The sequence below is a fragment of the Pleurodeles waltl genome, chromosome 2_1 (genome assembly GCF_031143425.1).
Source record: "Pleurodeles waltl isolate 20211129_DDA chromosome 2_1, aPleWal1.hap1.20221129, whole genome shotgun sequence".
NCBI classification, from domain to species: Eukaryota; Metazoa; Chordata; class Amphibia; order Caudata; family Salamandridae; genus Pleurodeles; species Pleurodeles waltl.
The window spans coordinates 641,364,076-641,381,544 of NC_090438.1; the positions used below are offsets into that span (position 1 = coordinate 641,364,076).

At 44.3% G+C, this 17,469-nt stretch overlaps 1 protein-coding gene across 4 annotated transcripts in view; it reads left to right on the forward strand.

Annotated features, from left to right (window-relative positions):
• TNS3 (tensin 3) overlaps nt 1-17,469 on the forward strand; it is a 752,439-nt gene that overhangs the window by 351,429 nt on the left and 383,541 nt on the right. For all 4 annotated transcript variants that reach the window (XM_069216157.1, XM_069216170.1, XM_069216149.1 and 1 more), the window contains one exon: nt 2,573-2,611. In XM_069216157.1, the coding sequence (XP_069072258.1) occupies nt 2,573-2,611 (39 nt within the window). The remainder of the gene's footprint in view (nt 1-2,572; nt 2,612-17,469) is intronic.

Consider the following 17,469-nt stretch of genomic DNA (forward strand, 5'->3'; position numbering starts at 1 on the left):
TGGGCGAGAGTGGAGATCAGCTGATCTTGTTCCAGCTACAGTGAGGGATCTGTTGCGGGTGGTGGTGAGCGGTGGGTTTCTGAGAGGTGAAGTGGACACAGCGGTGGTCGGTCCAGTGGAGTTCGGTGGTGTGGGTGAAGATGATGTGGCTGCTGGCGGAGAAGATGGGGTCGAGCTGAGTGGGTGGGCGTTGTGACGAGGAGTTTGAGAACGAGTTTGTCGATCAAGGCTGAAGAGTTGCTGTTGTTGGCGTTCCATAGGTGAAAATTCAGGTCACCGAGGAGCATGTAGTCCATAGAGGCGAGGGCGTAGGCGCTGACTGTGTCGGCGATGGCGTCACAGAACTGTGGTCAGGGCCTGGGGGTCTGTAGACAAGGGTTCCTCTGAGAGTGGTGTTGCCGTTGACGTGAATCTGGAAGTGTAAGTGTTCAGCAGCATTGATGGTGTCATTGGTATTGGTTGAGATCCTGATGGTTTTCCTGTGGACCATGGAGATTCCTCCTATCGGTTTGTTGGTGCCGTCTCTGCGGGTAATGTTATAGCCTTCAGGGATGGCTATGGCGATGTCGGGTTCCGAGGAGGGGTTCATCCAGGTTTCGGTAATGAAGACGATGTCTGGGGAGGCTGAGGTGAGTAGGTCCCAAAGTTCGGCATGCTTGTAGACGGAGCGGGTGTTAAGGAGGATGCAGCTGAGGTGGTTGTGGGTGGAGCTGCTGTGGTGCTTGGTGGCTTGGGTGCAGGTGAAGCTGCACAACCGATAGGAGAAGGGTTCATGGGTGTGCCTCGGGTGGCTTGGATGCAGGCTGTAGAGCGGCCTGGGTTGAGGGCATGGAGTTTGTTTGCCCTGTAGCAGCGTCTAGCGATGTGGGGGGTGCGAGGGCCAGGGGGAATGGTGCTGCCCGTGGTCTAGGCACGGACGGGCACAGACAGGTTTTCCTCTGGCGCGCAGCGGCCGCCATTAACAAGGGGAGGAAGAAGGGAGGAACAGGTGGGAGGTGAGGGCGTATGGGGGCAGTGATGGGAACGAATGGCTCAGAAGAGCCAAAAAAGGGCGGGAAGGGGAGCGCAAAGCAGCGCAAGTGGAAAGAAGGCTAAAAGGCACAGAAAAATACAGAAATGGCAATATTTTTTTTTTAAGGATACGAGCGGTAACAAAACACACTCACAGCACTTACAGACTCCACTAGACATCAGTAATGAGGTGCAGGGGGGTGCCTGCAGGCAGTGGAGGGCCTTGAACTCGCAGCGAGGGTTGGGTGGAAGGCACGAGCACAAACTGGAGGAGCTGCGCGGCGTGAGTGGCGAGCCCAGACCCTAAAAGCAGGTCAGGGTTAGTGCTGTTGGGTTGCACATCAGGCTACTGGTTTATTTAATGCAGGCTGGTGGGCTCATTTACCACCGTGATGCAAACTGGGAGAACAAGCATTCAAACTGTTAATCAGAGCTGTAATTGGTAATATTGTGGAAAGTACAAAACCATCATTCTGTATGGCCCACAGATCCTGATTCCGGTGCAAACCAGAGTATGCTCCTGAATCTGGATTATTACTGGAGCATTAATTTGGCACCCCAAAGATGTTCACCCATATGATTTCCACCAGGAATGTTGTGCACATTCTGAATTTGTGCACCACAGAACAGAGAAAACATGTGCAATAATTGAGCTGTCCTCCATTTATGATCCCAAAAACAGAATGATGCTGTCAGTGCATACCTGGGGACATCAATGTTTTTTGGTCCACCTCAGACAGAAGGAAAGCCTGAGATGTTTAACTTGGATGATTAGCTTTACAGCCTATCAAGAAGTTATGTCCCTTGGTGCAGAAGCAGGAATTTAATTTAAGGGATACAAATAGGGAGAATTTTTGTAAAATATTTAATCCAGCAGTGGGTGCAGTCATCGATGCTAGCTCATGCTCTGTGTCCACTTCTGTTTTGATCTGGGGGGAGGATGGAATGCCATTTCTAGAAAGTTCCAAGATGACAATGCATGCACTTTAGCGCCTCGTCAACAGCATCAGACACAAATAGCAAGAAAAGACTTTGGAGCCCAGCCAGGTAGAGAGATATTCTGCTCTGGTGATGCAGTTGCAAGATATTGATCATCTAAATATGAGTTCGGACAGCAACATGGTTCCTCCCTCGCGAGAAGTTGTCACAGCAAATCTCATCTGTGTCTTTCTGACAGTTCACAACTGTGTAAATTATGAAGTGGCTTTTGTCTGGTGCTTTCTCAAGGGGACATGAGGAATATGTTTCTTGCTACAAATTACACGTTTTGACTTTCTCTGTTTGTCAAACCTTTGTGTGTGTGACTGCCTGCTTATCGGTATTTCCGACATTAATTGCTTTATTAAAACATAGTTTAGGAAATCACCTTCTCCAGGATTGGTTGAAGGTGTTTTATCTCCATGTGTGCTTTCAACTTGGGTTATTAATGCGTGTTTGATGCGAGACACTAACAATATATTCTCTCTCTCATCAGCTTCGTGAATCGTTCTAAATGTTTTTTATTCACACTGTTTCCATGGTAGGATGCACACAGCTAATCCAGTGTTCTGTTTTATTGCAGGTTGTAACACCCTGTTTCCTGCCAGTCAACTATGAACTCGTAAGTGTCCTATACGTTGACAATGGAAGCTTTGTTTTGTTAAAGCTTCTGTGTATATTTTGCATCAATCTGCAGTTTGGATATACTTTGTTTCAGTTATGACTGTTCTTGAATTTATCTCTTTGTAATTCGCTTGGCCACCCCCATTTATGGCCGCATTAACGAAGCAGCTCGCAGTCAGCGACCCTGTTAGCAAGAAATCACTTTGCATGTCTAAGAGGGCTGGTATGAGGTAGCCGATAAAGTGGCCGGCCCTCGTAGGTGTCCCAACAAGTGCTTGTGCAACCTTCCTACTCAAAATGTTCTTTGGAACATGCACCTGCTTGGCTTCCGATTGCTGCGTTCCAGTCTTCTAGGTAGGCACTTTTTTGTGCATAGTCTGTTCTCTGGCACTAGGATTAAAATGCTCTACATTTTCATAGAAACCCCCAGGTACTTTGAAGCTAGCACAAGAAATTAACGCAGGCCCATGGGGTGTATGGGGACCACACCCATCAGGGGGGCCCTTTCAGCCAAATGCCCATCAGTATTCATGATATAGGGTAGCGTAGGGGCCCCACATTTTGCCGAGAAAGCCCACCATTTTGCAGTATGCCACTGGATACAGTGGGGGAAAAAAAAGTCCATACCTATTGTATATAGTTTAACTACTAAATGAAGTGTGGTGTGCTTACTGAGATTCATTCGAGGCAATTTTGGACACATAATTTGGTTAGCTGTAAGTTCTCTTTAAATCTTATGATGACCAGTTGGTATATTTTACCTTCATTATAAACTCTAAGGTATCCCACCACTGTTGATACTCCCACAGCAAATCACACTTTTCTTTACGGTGACAATATCAGGGCAGTCTACAGTAAAGCCTTCTATATAGTGCTACAAATGAGAGCTGTTGTCTGTCTTTAGTGGAGTCAAAAACTATGCTGATCACATCATTAATATGCACGTACCTGTCTACTCCACTGGAGCCCGGCAGTCCTGACACTTACTTCAGATAAAGCAACGCTCACATGTAAAAATCATCTGCCTTAGGCACAAGGCCTTGCATGATACAGTACTATGCGCCTACTATAGACCTTAAGGAGTCGCCTATCAGCCAGATGTTTAAAGCAGCCTTCTCTCTTCTTGTTTTCCCTCCAATTTTCTTGGAGTTAGGCCTTTACAATGATTAAATGGTGGCATGGAGCAATATAAAATAAAGGTATTTGTAAAGCCAATAAGCTTGATGTTTGTACTTGGTTCTGTTTGCTTTGTTAGTGCTTGTTTGTGAACTGGGGAGTGAGTCCGGTCAAAACCATCTGATAAATGAGTGCTACTGAGAAAAAGAGTTGCTTTCTTTTCTGTAGCATCCATTTTTCATATGCTTTTGTCGATGCTTGCTCGCCAGTGCTGCAGCTGTACATGGCAGCCATCTCAGAAGCGTAATACAATATTAGGGTACATATACAATACAGATCTAAATTGGCTTCCATGTCTCTAATCAGTGGAACAGCAACACTAGCTAGTGATCGCTGAAAAAGGCATCTAAAAATGGATGCTTCCTGAAATAAAACAACCATTTTTAGACCTGATTTGACCGAGCAGCTGTCTGCAAATACTGTAGTTGTTACCAATTCTTCAAAACAGTGGTTCCCAACCTGTGGACCCGGGACCCCTGGGGGTCCACAAAGCCTCCTCAGGGGTCAGCCACTTCTTAAAAAATTCAATAATTATAACAGATTAATACAATGTGTATAGATAAAGAGGATAAATGTATAATTGAAAATTCAAAACGTACTGTAAATATCAAGGAATTTAAAATTGGAGGCTATACATTAAATTGGTATCTTCATATTGATCTGTGGTAGCAGGGCAGGAGCATCGAACAGAATATAGTATGGACGATGTGTGGCTTCAATTAATTTAGTAAAGCTCGAACCTTCCTATTAAAATGGGTATTTTTGTATTTATATTTGTTTGCTAATTATCATTTGTGTATGTGTGTGATAAATGCTTGTTTCTGTATATTTTGTGTATTGTTTTGCTATTCAGAGCATCAAGAATATTTAGGCCAGGGTCCCCAGTTTCCAGTAATGAATCAGTGAGGGGGGGTGTTCCAGATTCCAATAACTATTCAGTGGAGGTCCTCGGGTTCCAGTAATGATAAAGTGAGGGGTTCACATAAGTCAAAAGGTTGGGAACCACTGCTTTAAAATATACAAAGTTGACTTCTGCACAGCAGAAGTGAAGTATTTATCTTTCCTCATGCTATTGGCAAATTGATGTATCATTCTGCCTTTTAGGAAGTGCTTCCTTTGGATGGTTGAGTGCCCTTTTCTGATTTAAAATAGTTCACGGGCATTCCACACAGTGTCACATTCAGTTATTTCCTAACTGCAGTTTGTATAGAATCGATAATTTTTTACTACTTTTCCTGCAATTTTTGCAAAGACAATAGGTCTGGCTTTAATGTGCTGAGCAAAATTATTGCATGAAAACAAGTATTTAAGGTTATTCCTCCAAATCACATTTGTCCTTAGGGTTCTAATAGTGTTCCATTGAAAATAACAGCAAATTCGGGAGTGTTACACCAATATAAAATGTGTTGCAGGAACGATAAGTCTATGTAACTCCACCATTTTGTTTAAAGTGTAGGCCTGCAAGCGAATCTTGCGTTCACATTGACACCTTTAAATACCCAAATGAAAATGGGAATGACACTAACACTGGTGTCTGAACTTCATTTGGGTGGCCGTGCTGCAGTACAATGAGTCGCCATGAGTGGCACAAATCCATATGCATCAGACCTAAAACAAACTAAGTATTTAAAAAAAAAGCTTTCTCTTTTGGTAATTTTAACAAACACAGTTGGACGGTCACCTAACCATCACCAGCAAGGTGATCAACTGCTTCTTGCCAGAAAAAAATAATGTATTGTTCATCAGTGTCTGTTATGTAGGTTGAGGTATCTTATTTCCGGAGATTTAAGTGCACAGTATGTATATATTTATGGTATTTCTATAGCGCACACCCAGCCAAAAGGCAGCAAAGTACTGTACATGGTCAAAGACAAGAAGTAAGAAAGAAATATGCCTAGTGATTCTTCCACATACTATGTTTCCCTCCAACCTCCTTCCCCTTTTTCTCATTTTCAAAAGAATTTACTTCCAAAACAGCACGAGTTGTGTATCTTGGCTCTGGGACAGAAGCCTTGTGTTCAAACGTACAGTAGTGTATGGGAAACCTTGTTAACTATTTCAAACCAATTAACATTTTCTTTTCTTTCAGGAACATTACAATCCTTTGGTACGTTTTAATTTACTTCACATATGCTAAGAGTCAATTCCCATCTCATGGTTAACTTACAGCTACTAGTTATTAATAGGCCTGATCCGCATGAATGTTTTACATGTATTACAGCTTTGTTTACTTGTGGTTTGTTATGTTGGTGTAAAAAGTCGTGACTCTTTTGCACCAGTAATTCATGAGTTTATTTGGTGGGGGGGACTTAGGTGTAAATATTTACTCTGCCATCTAACCAGCCAACCCACGCATACCTACAGTCTCCCGGTTCCACTTACTTGCACATTCCCACTACAAAGCAGTAGAGTTGTGAATCTGGCAGGTACACACCACCTGCAGTTACTGCAGTCATGGTGCCCGCCACAACCTTAAGATGGCCGAGAAACCATACACCAAACATTCAGTGGCACTTATGTGTTCACTCATTCACTGTCTTCAGGTCATGTCATTTCTAGCGAGCTCCAGGCCTTCCCACCCTGAATCCTGTTCCATTTTGTCTGTGAAGGTTCACCATTCCCATAATGGAAATCACCAAATGAATAAAGCTATGCGATGGCCAGTGGTGAAGTGTTGAACACTGAAACACCAAAAGTGTATAGCGTTAAACAATGATAGCAAGAAAGTGAAGACAAAAGGAAGATTCTTCCAATCAAAAGGATGGGGTGCGGGCAACTAGACAGGTTACTTGTATTTATTCCTTTGCATCCTTTCTCACTACAAACCGTTAACCGTCGATCCTGCAGCTCAACATTGCTATCTATTCCATCTTTGGTCTCTAAAGCAGTGGTTCCAAACCTTCTGACTTCTGTGGACCCCCAATTTATCATTACTGGACCCTGGGGACCCCCCCCCCCCACTGAACTATTATTGGAATCTGGGGACCCCCTCCTCTGAGACATTACTAAAAGCTGGGGACCTTATCTGTTAGTATTATTTAATTTTTTGAGCAGTCGCAGACCCCCTGAGGAGGCTTTGTGGACCCCTAGGAGTCCCCCGGACCACAGGTTGGGAACCACTTCTCTAAAGTATCCCATGGTTTGTGAGGCTGTAAACAAGGACAGGACATATAGAGGACTTATAGTACGGTGATGTGGCTGCAGGCCATTTTATGTAAAATGGGATTGGCAAGAGTCATAAAATGGCCGCCTCTGGGCACCTCCACCTGTTTGAGTTGAGAATACAGCTTCTCAGTTGAATTGAGATAGTTCTACTTGATGGATGGAACCTAAATTTAATAAGAGTTTAATTCTGAAGAGAAATTAGGATAAGTGTCCTAATTTTTTGTGCCTCTTCAAATAATTATTAAAAGTTATGTTTTAAGTTTGACAGTTAAACTTTAACCCAGAAAATAAAAGGGCAAAAGGACAAGCAAAATTCTTCCGCCCCCCCCACACCGGACATCTCCACACATCCGGAGGGAACTGACAGACATTTTCCTCCCCCGTCAGAAACTCTGGAGAAACCCTGAGAGGTCAGTTTATTCTCACTGGTGGTGACTGCAGTTTTAAAATGAGTGATTGTAGATGTAAGTGATGAATATTGGGCAGAGGGCAAGGCTGAGTCTGATAGAGGGAAAGCGAGAGAGTGGGTAAGGGAAGAGGGATGAGTGGAGAGTGAGCGAGCTGGGGGGGGGGGGAGTACAAGGAAAGAGGGCGAGGGGGAGAAGAGAGCAGGAGATGGAGAGCGTGGGAGAGAGAGGTGAAGCGAAAGAGTGAGAACGTGACAGAGGGAGGGGGGCATCTAAAGAGAGTGGAGGGCAGTAGATAGGAAGGGAGCCCGATAGGCGTAGAGAGGGAGAAATGGGGAGAGATGAAAGAATAGATGAATGGGGGAAAAAAGAGAATAAAATGAGAGACTGGGGCCGGACAAAGAAGAGGAAGAGAAAAAGGTATGGAGGAAGAAAAGAGGGAATAGGAGAAGGAGAGAGCCGAAAAACAAGAAAGAGAAAGACAGTAATTGATAATGACTACACCTGTGGCTCAAAATACTGTTCATTCTTCAGCCTTTTGAAATCGCTCATATAGGGAAATAAATGGGGTGGGGGAGGAAGAAGAGAGCATGCGCTGGGGAGGGGACGAAGTGTAAGGAAAGAACTTTGTGTGCATATTGGGCGTTAAATAGAAGCCCGTGTAAGGCACGTGCTGGGGTTCCAAGAGCTGAGTTATGGAGGGAAAGGAGGAGAAAAAAAGGGGAAGAAACAGGAAGAACAGAGTTCCAGGAGGAGACCGAATGACGTAGAATAGCCAAAAGAGAGACGAGGCTTTCTGAGGCGCGACTCCTCGGAGGAAACTCTCTGGCGTTGTGAGTTCTCAAAGGCCTTCCACGGTTTGACTCTTCTGAGCGGCTGAAGTCCACAGCCGCAGAGTCTGATGCAGTGGCAGGACAGCCTCAGTGGAATAGTGGCTTGTGCTCAGTTTATCACTAAATATGAGAGGAATGCTCTCTGGAACACTGGCTCCTGTCTGCCTTATCTGACCATGTAAGCATGGCTTTAACTTCCACACGCTTTTGTTCTGGGAAGAGTTTCTGAGATAGGCTACTCAGTTCTGTTTCCAGTGCCACCCAGAAAACCTTTAGACGGGTCGGGGCGTTACATTCCTGTTCTATTTTTCTTTCTACCACGCAGGCGGCGTAAGAGTAACATAATTATTAGATAATTAGGGGGAGAAAAAAAAGCTGAAGGTTCCGCTAAGGGACGAAACTTGTGAGGATCAGGTAAGAAAGTTGAAGGAGGACAGTTGAGCGGGATAAAAGCACAAAACGATCAGCATAGTAGGAAAAATAAAACCTTTACTTAATCACTTGAGTTAATTTAGCTAACCTGAATTTTGGGTTCTGGTCCTCTTCTGCAGTCCGGTCTTCACAACAGTAGTGTTGAGTTTGGGGCCAGAGCACTGTAGGGTACTGACAGGAATGTTAGAAGAAGATGTGAATGAAGATCCTCTAACATTCAGAAGCAGGACCTCGCCCTACTGCTCAATTCCCTGGTACTGATCCATCAAAAATGGGGGGGACCCCCCTGCTGAGCTTCCACCTCTAGAATGTAAGGCTAGATGTTCCGAAGCCAGCTGCTGTTGCATGCAGTGCTCGGAGCATTCTTGATGATAAGAAGACTGAGCTCCGCCTAGGCCTTAGTGGACCATCACCCTGTTATGGCCTCCTGACCAAACATTCCATATCTGCACCCTTTGCCCAGCCCCACAGCGGCAGAATCAATGACTGCGGGCACATTGATGTAGGAACAGACCTTGACTGTCTCACTGTTCTACTGCCTTGTTTTCTCTATCGAGCTTTCCTATTCTCTACCTTGTTTCCCCTGTCTCTGTGCCTTGTTTTCTCTACCTTGTTTTTCGCTTCTCTATCCTGTTTCTACTGTACCCTTGTTTTCCCTGTCTCTGTTCTTGTGTTTCAGTGGCTCGCGCCATTTTGTTTTTAATGCTGGTCACGTTTTGGAATAGTGTGTTCTTTTGTGCAGCTGACCCCATTTCCCATTAACATGCCGGCCCTGTAGGATGAGATTGGATTCTCCCTGCTCCTCAGTAAACATGCCCTGTATTTTTGTATTTGACGATGCCTCACTCTGTATTACCAACTACTTTGACATCTTTACAAGAACCTTAAACACCAATTTATGTGAATTGTGTGCATAGTGGTGCAGTCGTGTTCTGTCTAAATTTGAGAATATTTTCCTCTTCACTTATACATTTCTCTTCGGTCTTTCCCGTTAATAGTGTTTTTGTTGCATATTTTCAATTTAAGCAAAATGTATATAGACTTTCTTTACTTTAATAAAAATTCATATGATTTTAATTTATGTTTCTGTTCTGAGTTACATTAATCACACTTGAGCTTGCCATATTCACTTAGAGTTGCAAATGGACATAATTTGAATAATCTTCATTTGAGAATCCCCTATTTCATGTTTGGTAAGATCCATCAGAAAGTCCCCTAAGTTATATAGACTAGTCCCCATATCTGCGTGAGTTAGGCATGATATGAGTATTTGTATACAATTAAAATCCCCGATGAGGTGCCGAAGCTCTTTGCGATGGGTAACACAACTCGCTATTGGCACCAAGTGTCCGTGTTTAGGTGCAGGATAATGATTACAGTTTGTCATGCTGTTTATCATGCAGTTGGAATGTCATTTGTTAGCCATTATTCAAATATATTATGCAGTTCCTTATATGAGCAAAATGTGTACTGCCAGGGGCGTAGCTTCAGGATGAGTGTTTGGGATGTTAACCCTCCCCTAATAAATGTATTTTCTGATGGTTAGTTAGGTACACGTGCTTTTAGTCGGGTATAGTGAGATGTTTGTTGGAGTTCACGAGGAATTTTTACTTATACACAGAGTGCTGAAGCACCCACATAAACCGACCTACACAAACTTACCCTGTTCTTAAAGTCTCTATTCTACATAGATCACTGAAATGAAAAAATAGAGTAACCTTCAACCCAGCATGGGGACAAGCTGTACAGTCTATTTAAAATAAAATACATTGTTCCGATAGTTCTACTCAACAAGAAAAAACTCTAAAATTATCTGCTACGTACGGTTAGTTTACACTCTACACTTGCGAAAAGTATTTTAAGTAAATGGGAATGTAAGCCAAAAAAAAGCCGTCCCAAGCAAGGTGAATGTAGTGAAGCTTGAGTGTTTGCTGAGAGTTTGCAGCAGCAGGTGGCCTCTCACCACCTTACTGACTGCTAGGGTGCGAGCAGAGTCAGAAGTCGGCAGGGCAGTGGTTAATTTGTGGTTTCCAGAGCGGAACACTGGCAATGTTTGAGGGCCGGCGCATAGTTTTTTTTTTTTTTTTTTTTTTTGCCTCATCCATTTACTGCGAGCAAAAGACACACATGGGAAAGACAGAGGAAGAGAAAATTGAAAAAGCGTCACAATGGGAGTAAGCAGAAAGCTGCAAGAGCGAGCTGAAGGGGCAGGGAGTGGCTGCAAAGGGACTGAAGACACCCGATATGGCTTCAGGATTACGCTGCCTTAGTATTCCGTGTTCGCACATTTAATTGCAGCAGCCGCATGTTTAAGAGGAGGGCTTTGGGAACCAGCACCTTTTTATTTACAAATAAAGCACTACTGCAGGGTCACAGGCATTGCTGATCCAAGGGCCAGATCCAAGGTACTAGTGTCCCACAGAGACAGCAGAACACATATACACTGAAAGTTCTTCTCCTACGTTGGACGTCGCTCTCTAGCCCCCCTCCCCCCCCCCCCCCCCTCTCACTTTGTTTTGAAAGATTCTGTTGCTTTTTGCTCCGAGTACAAGTCACAACCCCCCTCACGGTAACCATCGTATCCACCGCCTTTGCTCGACCCTCAGCTACAGCTAAATGCTGGCAGAGTCAGCACAGGATACACTTAGTCCACGAAGGGCAATAGAGAGTGGAATCCAAGTCTTCCAAGGGGCTCGGATTGAGCACATTATTTTGCGTGACAATTGAATTAAAGTGCTGAGATTCGCAACTATTGCCAAATTGAGGTTAGTTTAACCCCTGATGCGTGGCATTCGTCAGGGCTGTGTTTATCTGTAAAGATTGTCATTAATCAAGTTTTTTTTTTCCTCGTGGTGTTTCTCTTTTCTGAAACAGACTCGCTAATTCAGTCTACGCTTACAGACTTTTTGCCAAGAATTTCTCTCCAATAACCAACACCCAGCCATTTGTATAAATAAATATGGCTTTGTGCTGCTTTCTGCCACTTTGCACAGTTCAATGCACCAACTTTGATTGCGGTGCTGTGTTCCCTTAAACAGTTAATAAATCTGCCCCGTGGTCTGTATACCTGACCCGCCCAACCTTAACCCTCACACTTTTGGGCAGTTGATGGCAATTAACATAATATATAATCTTTGTCATTTTTCTCTTTGACTTCATCTCACCTCTTCCACTTCTAATCCTCTCTCTTAAGCTGTTGCTCTCTCTTTCTCTTAACCTCATCCTCGCTCTGTTTACCTATCTCTCTTTCTCAATATTCCTAACGTATCCCACTCAACTTATTCTTCTTCTAGCACTCCCTCGTGTCCTTACTATTCTCTCTATCACTCTCAGTGCCTCCATCTAATTCTATCACGGTCAGTCCCTTCTCTCTATCTTATACCTCTCTCTGTCCCTCATCCCTTTTTCTACGTGACCTCCGTGTCTCTGTTCCACGTACTTCACCTGTCTCACCTCATCTGTGTCTTTACCTCACCTCTTTACCTCATCCTTCGTGTCTCTGCTATGTCACAACTCTCTACCTGTCTCAGCCCTTTCACTACCTCACCGCTCCCCCTTCTGATGTCTCTTTCAACTGCACATCCCCCTGTCTATCTCAGCCTCTTTCTACTCTCCCACACTATCTTTCACTATGTAACCTCTCAGGTTACCTCCCCATCCGTCAGGCCACTACCTCACATCTCACGTCCCCTTTCTCGCATTCTACTTCTGTTCCAGTGTCCTTCATCTGTGACATCCGCGAGTGACAAAACAGGGAAGGAGAAATTAGAAGAACATGATTAGATTTTAATCCATGAAATGGTGAAAATACTCAAAGTAGTGCATCGGTTTTCACTGTTGCAGCAAGAACGCCAGTAATGAAGGGGGTTATATTTGTGATTACAAGTATTTGGCAACTAAAGCTATACAATTTCAAGCACTATGTCAATATGTCTTAGTTTAATAATATGCACTAGTTCACTAAACATTTAACGAGTATGTCATATTATGCTTTTCCTACAATTGTAGTAGCAAGCTGGTTAGGCAGTAAATATCTTGTTTAGAGATAGGCGAATGGGATAGTCCATTAAAACCTAAATATATAAAAAAAATATGTGCCAGGGCCCAAGATATTCCTTAGAGGCCTCTACAGCCTGCACCACCTACAGGCCCTGCCACAGCTGCCAGATATCATTATTATTACCACCCAGTGCTTAATTTGTGCTTGTTGTTTCCAGTGCGGAGCACCAGCACTTATGTTTGAGGGCTAGCGCTTAGTTTTTTTTGTTCGCCTCAAGCATTTACTGTGAGCAAAAGACACATATGGGAAAGACTGAGGAAGAGAAAAATGAAAAAGCATCACAATGGAAAAAAACTGCAAGAGTGAGCTGAAGGAGCAGGGAGTGGCTTTAAATGGATTGAAGAGGCCCGAGGTGGCTTCAGGATTACGCTGCCTCAGTATTCCGTGTTCGCACATTTAATTGCAGCAGCTGCGTGTTTAAGAGGAGGGCTTTGGGCACCGGTATCTTTTTATTTACAAATTAAGCACTGTTGCCACCTACTAACGATCACACTCCTACAAACATATTTGAACTATACCAGATGGCTTAATGGTGTAAGAAGGGCTTGGGTCACTAGCAATATTATTGTTTTTAAAGGGTATATCAGCTTGTAAAAAAAAAAAAAAACTCTGTTCATGTGCTCTATTAAAAACTGCCTGACAACGTCACCATGTGGTGGACTGTCATAAAAATGTGCCGGTGTTAAGAAATACATACCAATGATGAGTACTGGCAAATACCCCCTCAAATTAATCACTGGTTAAAACATAACAGATATCATGCCCACCATATTACATAATGCACTTGTAAAGTGTGGACGGACCATTTGCCACGATTGTGATGCAGGATCCCATCTGTCAAACTGTAATTAACGTTCTGAATTCCACATAAAATGTTGTTTTTGCAAGTAAAAAAAAATCTACACGCAAACTAAAAAAAGAAATGGGCTAATCAGAGCATGTTCAAGCTTTCTTTTGGTAGTATTTGGCTGGTGGACGTGTTTCTGAAAGTTTAAAGATTATTCAGTATGGTTTGAAATAGCAAGGCCTTGAGTGAGCCGGAAATCAGCAGTACATTTTATATTGTCCTAAACAGTGGCCCCAAAATATATATTGTTCTGTGCCCCTCAAATTCTTTGGATGTCGCTTCTTATGAGGGACAGCAAACCTCTGTTCATAAATTCTGTGCATGTAGGTCAAGAAGCGCCACCACACGTCCCTCTTATTATTCAGAACCTACTGAGGAAAGCTTTTTTTTTTTTTTTTTTATTGAAATGGCTTGGTGGGCTCGACTGCCAACAGAGCCTCCCAGGCCTGGCCTATTAAAGGTGTTGTTGAAAGACCACAGAAACTCGAAATGGGCCCTCAGACTGACAGCTTCCTGAGTCCTAGACATGTCCCTTTAAGACTGCAGGAAAGTGCAGTCATTTATGTACATTCTACAGACGTCTCCGATTGACCTACAGGCCACGAGTTCCAATCCCTGGAGTGGCGTCTCAGCCGGTCATCCTTGACAGGTTCATAAATAAACCTCCATTGCATTGAATATTAGTAACCTCTCTTTTGTAAAGCACACCGAAATTGAAAAGACTGGGCAATTAATCGCTACATATAAAACAAGATGTCATTTTCTTGTATTCCCTTCACAAGACCCTGCGGGCATGTACATGTTTCACTGAGTTTACTAGAGCGCTCCAGTTCCTAAATACAAGTGCACTTTCATTGCCAAAGAGGCTGCACAACACGATGTGCACCAGTGCCTGCTTTATCCCCCTTCAGAGGCAAAATGCTCATTGTGACGTATGTCATCTGTTCCGCTTTTGCACATATAAATGTGTGAATACACAGTTATGTTTTTTTCATGCAAGTCTTCACGGCTCCAGCTTTTTAAGCTGACGTGCACATTCTTCATAGATGTTCTGATTAGCCCGCTGTGGCCTGAAGGGATCTAAAATTCCAGCTTTTCATGCCGAGTCCCATCTACTGCTGCCTCCTCCTCCCACGATCCCTCGTTTTCCTTTGAAATATTTATTAGATGAGTGTGTTTTTTTTTTTTTTTTTTTTTTTTTTTTTTTGCCTTATCTGCCCGTTGTTTCCCCATTTCACTCTGTTTACCTCACTGTACAAAGTTAATGAGTATGTGGGCTGTGTCTGCATTCCTGGTGTGTAACTGCTAGTCCGGAAGATGGAACAAGCAATAATTACCCTTATGACATCCTGCCAGTTGTGAGACCAACCCTGGTTCAGGGATAACTTCTGCAGCAGATAAAAGATTGAAAGGGACGGTCTTCTGTGTGCTGAGATAAAGTGCATCTTCTCTTTCACATTCACATCCTTACCCCTTCCTTTCTATGTCTAGCTCGATAGTACACCTGCCTGTGACCTGTTGTTACACATCTTTAACTTGAACATAGAGTGGGACTTGACTCCTCCATGGACGTCATTTAGGGGTCGCAGCTGCGATCCTTGGCTTGCCCTTTGCTACCCCCGGCACTGTCTTTGTGACCCCTGACATCAGTGGTGGCAAATTCAGTGCCAGGAACACAGTGGCAGCTCGTGGACTCAGTTGGGGCTCCACTCTTATTTACTATCATTTTTTTAAAAATGTTATTAATTATTAGTGTAATAAAATAGAGTACATTTAGCTGGAATATGCCCTTCCATGGCAGCTGAGGGAAGTACAAAATGCCTTTTAATTTATGTTGGGTGCGTTCTTGCGGGTGAGAGTGTGTTTATGTGAGTGAGAGTGTATGTAAGTGTGAATTTATGTGTATGTGTAAGTGAGCGAAAGGGGAGGTCAAAGGTCATGTGATGTTACTTCATGCTTCCCATGCCACTGGATTCAAGCTAGCCTGGCTGATGAGGGGTGAAACCCCGAAACCGGTCCCAGGATGCTTGTTTCCGGTCCAGTGAGGACCTGGCTTGGTAGTTCGGTCTGGACTGTTCCCATGAGGAACAGGGTCAAGACTGATTTGCATATGGCTGGGTCCAAACTGGGGTGGCATGGTGAGCAAAAGAACGATGGATTAAACCCAGATCTATGACTGGGGGTGAGTGTTTGACAATGTTCAGCATTCCGTCCATCACTTGTTGTTTTTGCTTTGTCACCCTAAGTGGGAAGGGTATGCCCAGACGTGGGTCCCGTGCTTCCCATGCCACTGGATTCAAGCTAGCCTGGCTGATGAGGGGTGAAACCCCGAAACCGGTCCCAGCATGCTTGTTTCCGGTCCAGTGAGGACCTGGCTTGGTAGTTCGGTCTGGACTGTTCCCATGAGGAACAGGGTCAAGACTGATTTGCATATGGCTGGGTCCAAACTGGGGTGGCATGGTGAGCAAAAGAACGATGGATTAAACCCAGATCTATGACTGGGGGTGAGTGTTTGACAATGTTCAGCATTCCGTCCATCACTTGTTGTTTTTGCTTTGTCACCCTAAGTGGGAAGGGTATGCCCAGACGTGGGTCCCGTGCTTCCCATGCCACTGGATTCAAGCTAGCCTGGCTGATGAGGGGTGAAACCCCGAAACCGGTCCCAGGATGCTTGTTTCCGGTCCAGTGAGGACCTGGCTTGGTAGTTCGGTCTGGACTGTTCCCATGAGGAACAGGGTCAAGACTGATTTGCATATGGCTGGGTCCAAACTGGGGTGGCATGGTGAGCAAAAGAACGATGGATTAAACCCAGATCTATGACTGGGGGTGAGTGTTTGACAATGTTCAGCATTCCGAAGGGTATGCCCAGACGTGGGTCCCGTGCTTCCCATGCCACTGGATTCAAGCTAGCCTGGCTGATGAGGGGTGAAACCCCGAAACCGGTCCCAGGATGCTTGTTTCCGGTCCAGTGAGGACCTGGCTTGGTAGTTCGGTCTGGACTGTTCCCATGAGGAACAGGGTCAAGACTGATTTGCACATGGCTGGGTCCAAACTGGGGTGGCATGGTGAGCAAAAGAACGATGGATTAAACCCAGATCTATGACTGGGGGTGAGTGTTTGACAATGTTCAGCATTCCGTCCATCACTTGTTGTTTCCGCTAACCCTGGCATTTTGGCGAACTGACGTCCATGGGCTCCTCTTACAGGAGCGATTCTCTCTCGCATCATGCGATTAGCTGTTTGGTGTGCCATTCCACCTCCTACACAGTGCTTGCTATGCAGGACCAAGGGACTGGTTTACAGTTCAAAGGTACACTAATCTGTCACACATATTCATTACCACATAAGGTGCCTTATATACAGAAAAATGAATGTGTTTTGTTTTCTGTTGAAGCAGTCTTTTTAATGGTTTCTTCAGGACACAAAGTGCAAGTCAGCTATGTTGGCTTTGCCAATGATTGTCAAAGCCACTTGCTTCTCCAGTGGCACTACATCTTAAGACACTCACGTGTACAGTGGAATACACTAGTACCTTTGCATAGTGCAAAGTGCAGTCTCCCTGTGAGCTATTGGTGAAGTACATCATTAGAATTCGAGGAAGAGCACTTTGGAGTGTCCTTATCAAGTAATTTTAGAAGTAAAGGTTCACCTACCTTCTCCCTGGGGTTTGTGTGACTAGGGCCGCGTGTGCCACCCATTTACACCAGCAGGCACATTACGATTGATGGCAAACAGACTTCAGCTGTCTCACGCCAAAAAGGAAGATCAGAGGTTGCTGCTTCATCTCTCTTGTGGACTTGTACCTGTGTTTTGCGAACAATGCAGTGGACTGTTGTCATGGCATTTACATCTCCATCTTGCAAACTCCGGTGATGGAAGTCTGGATGTACAGCACAAGAGAATCATCAAATAAATTGCCCAGTAGAAGTCCAGTAT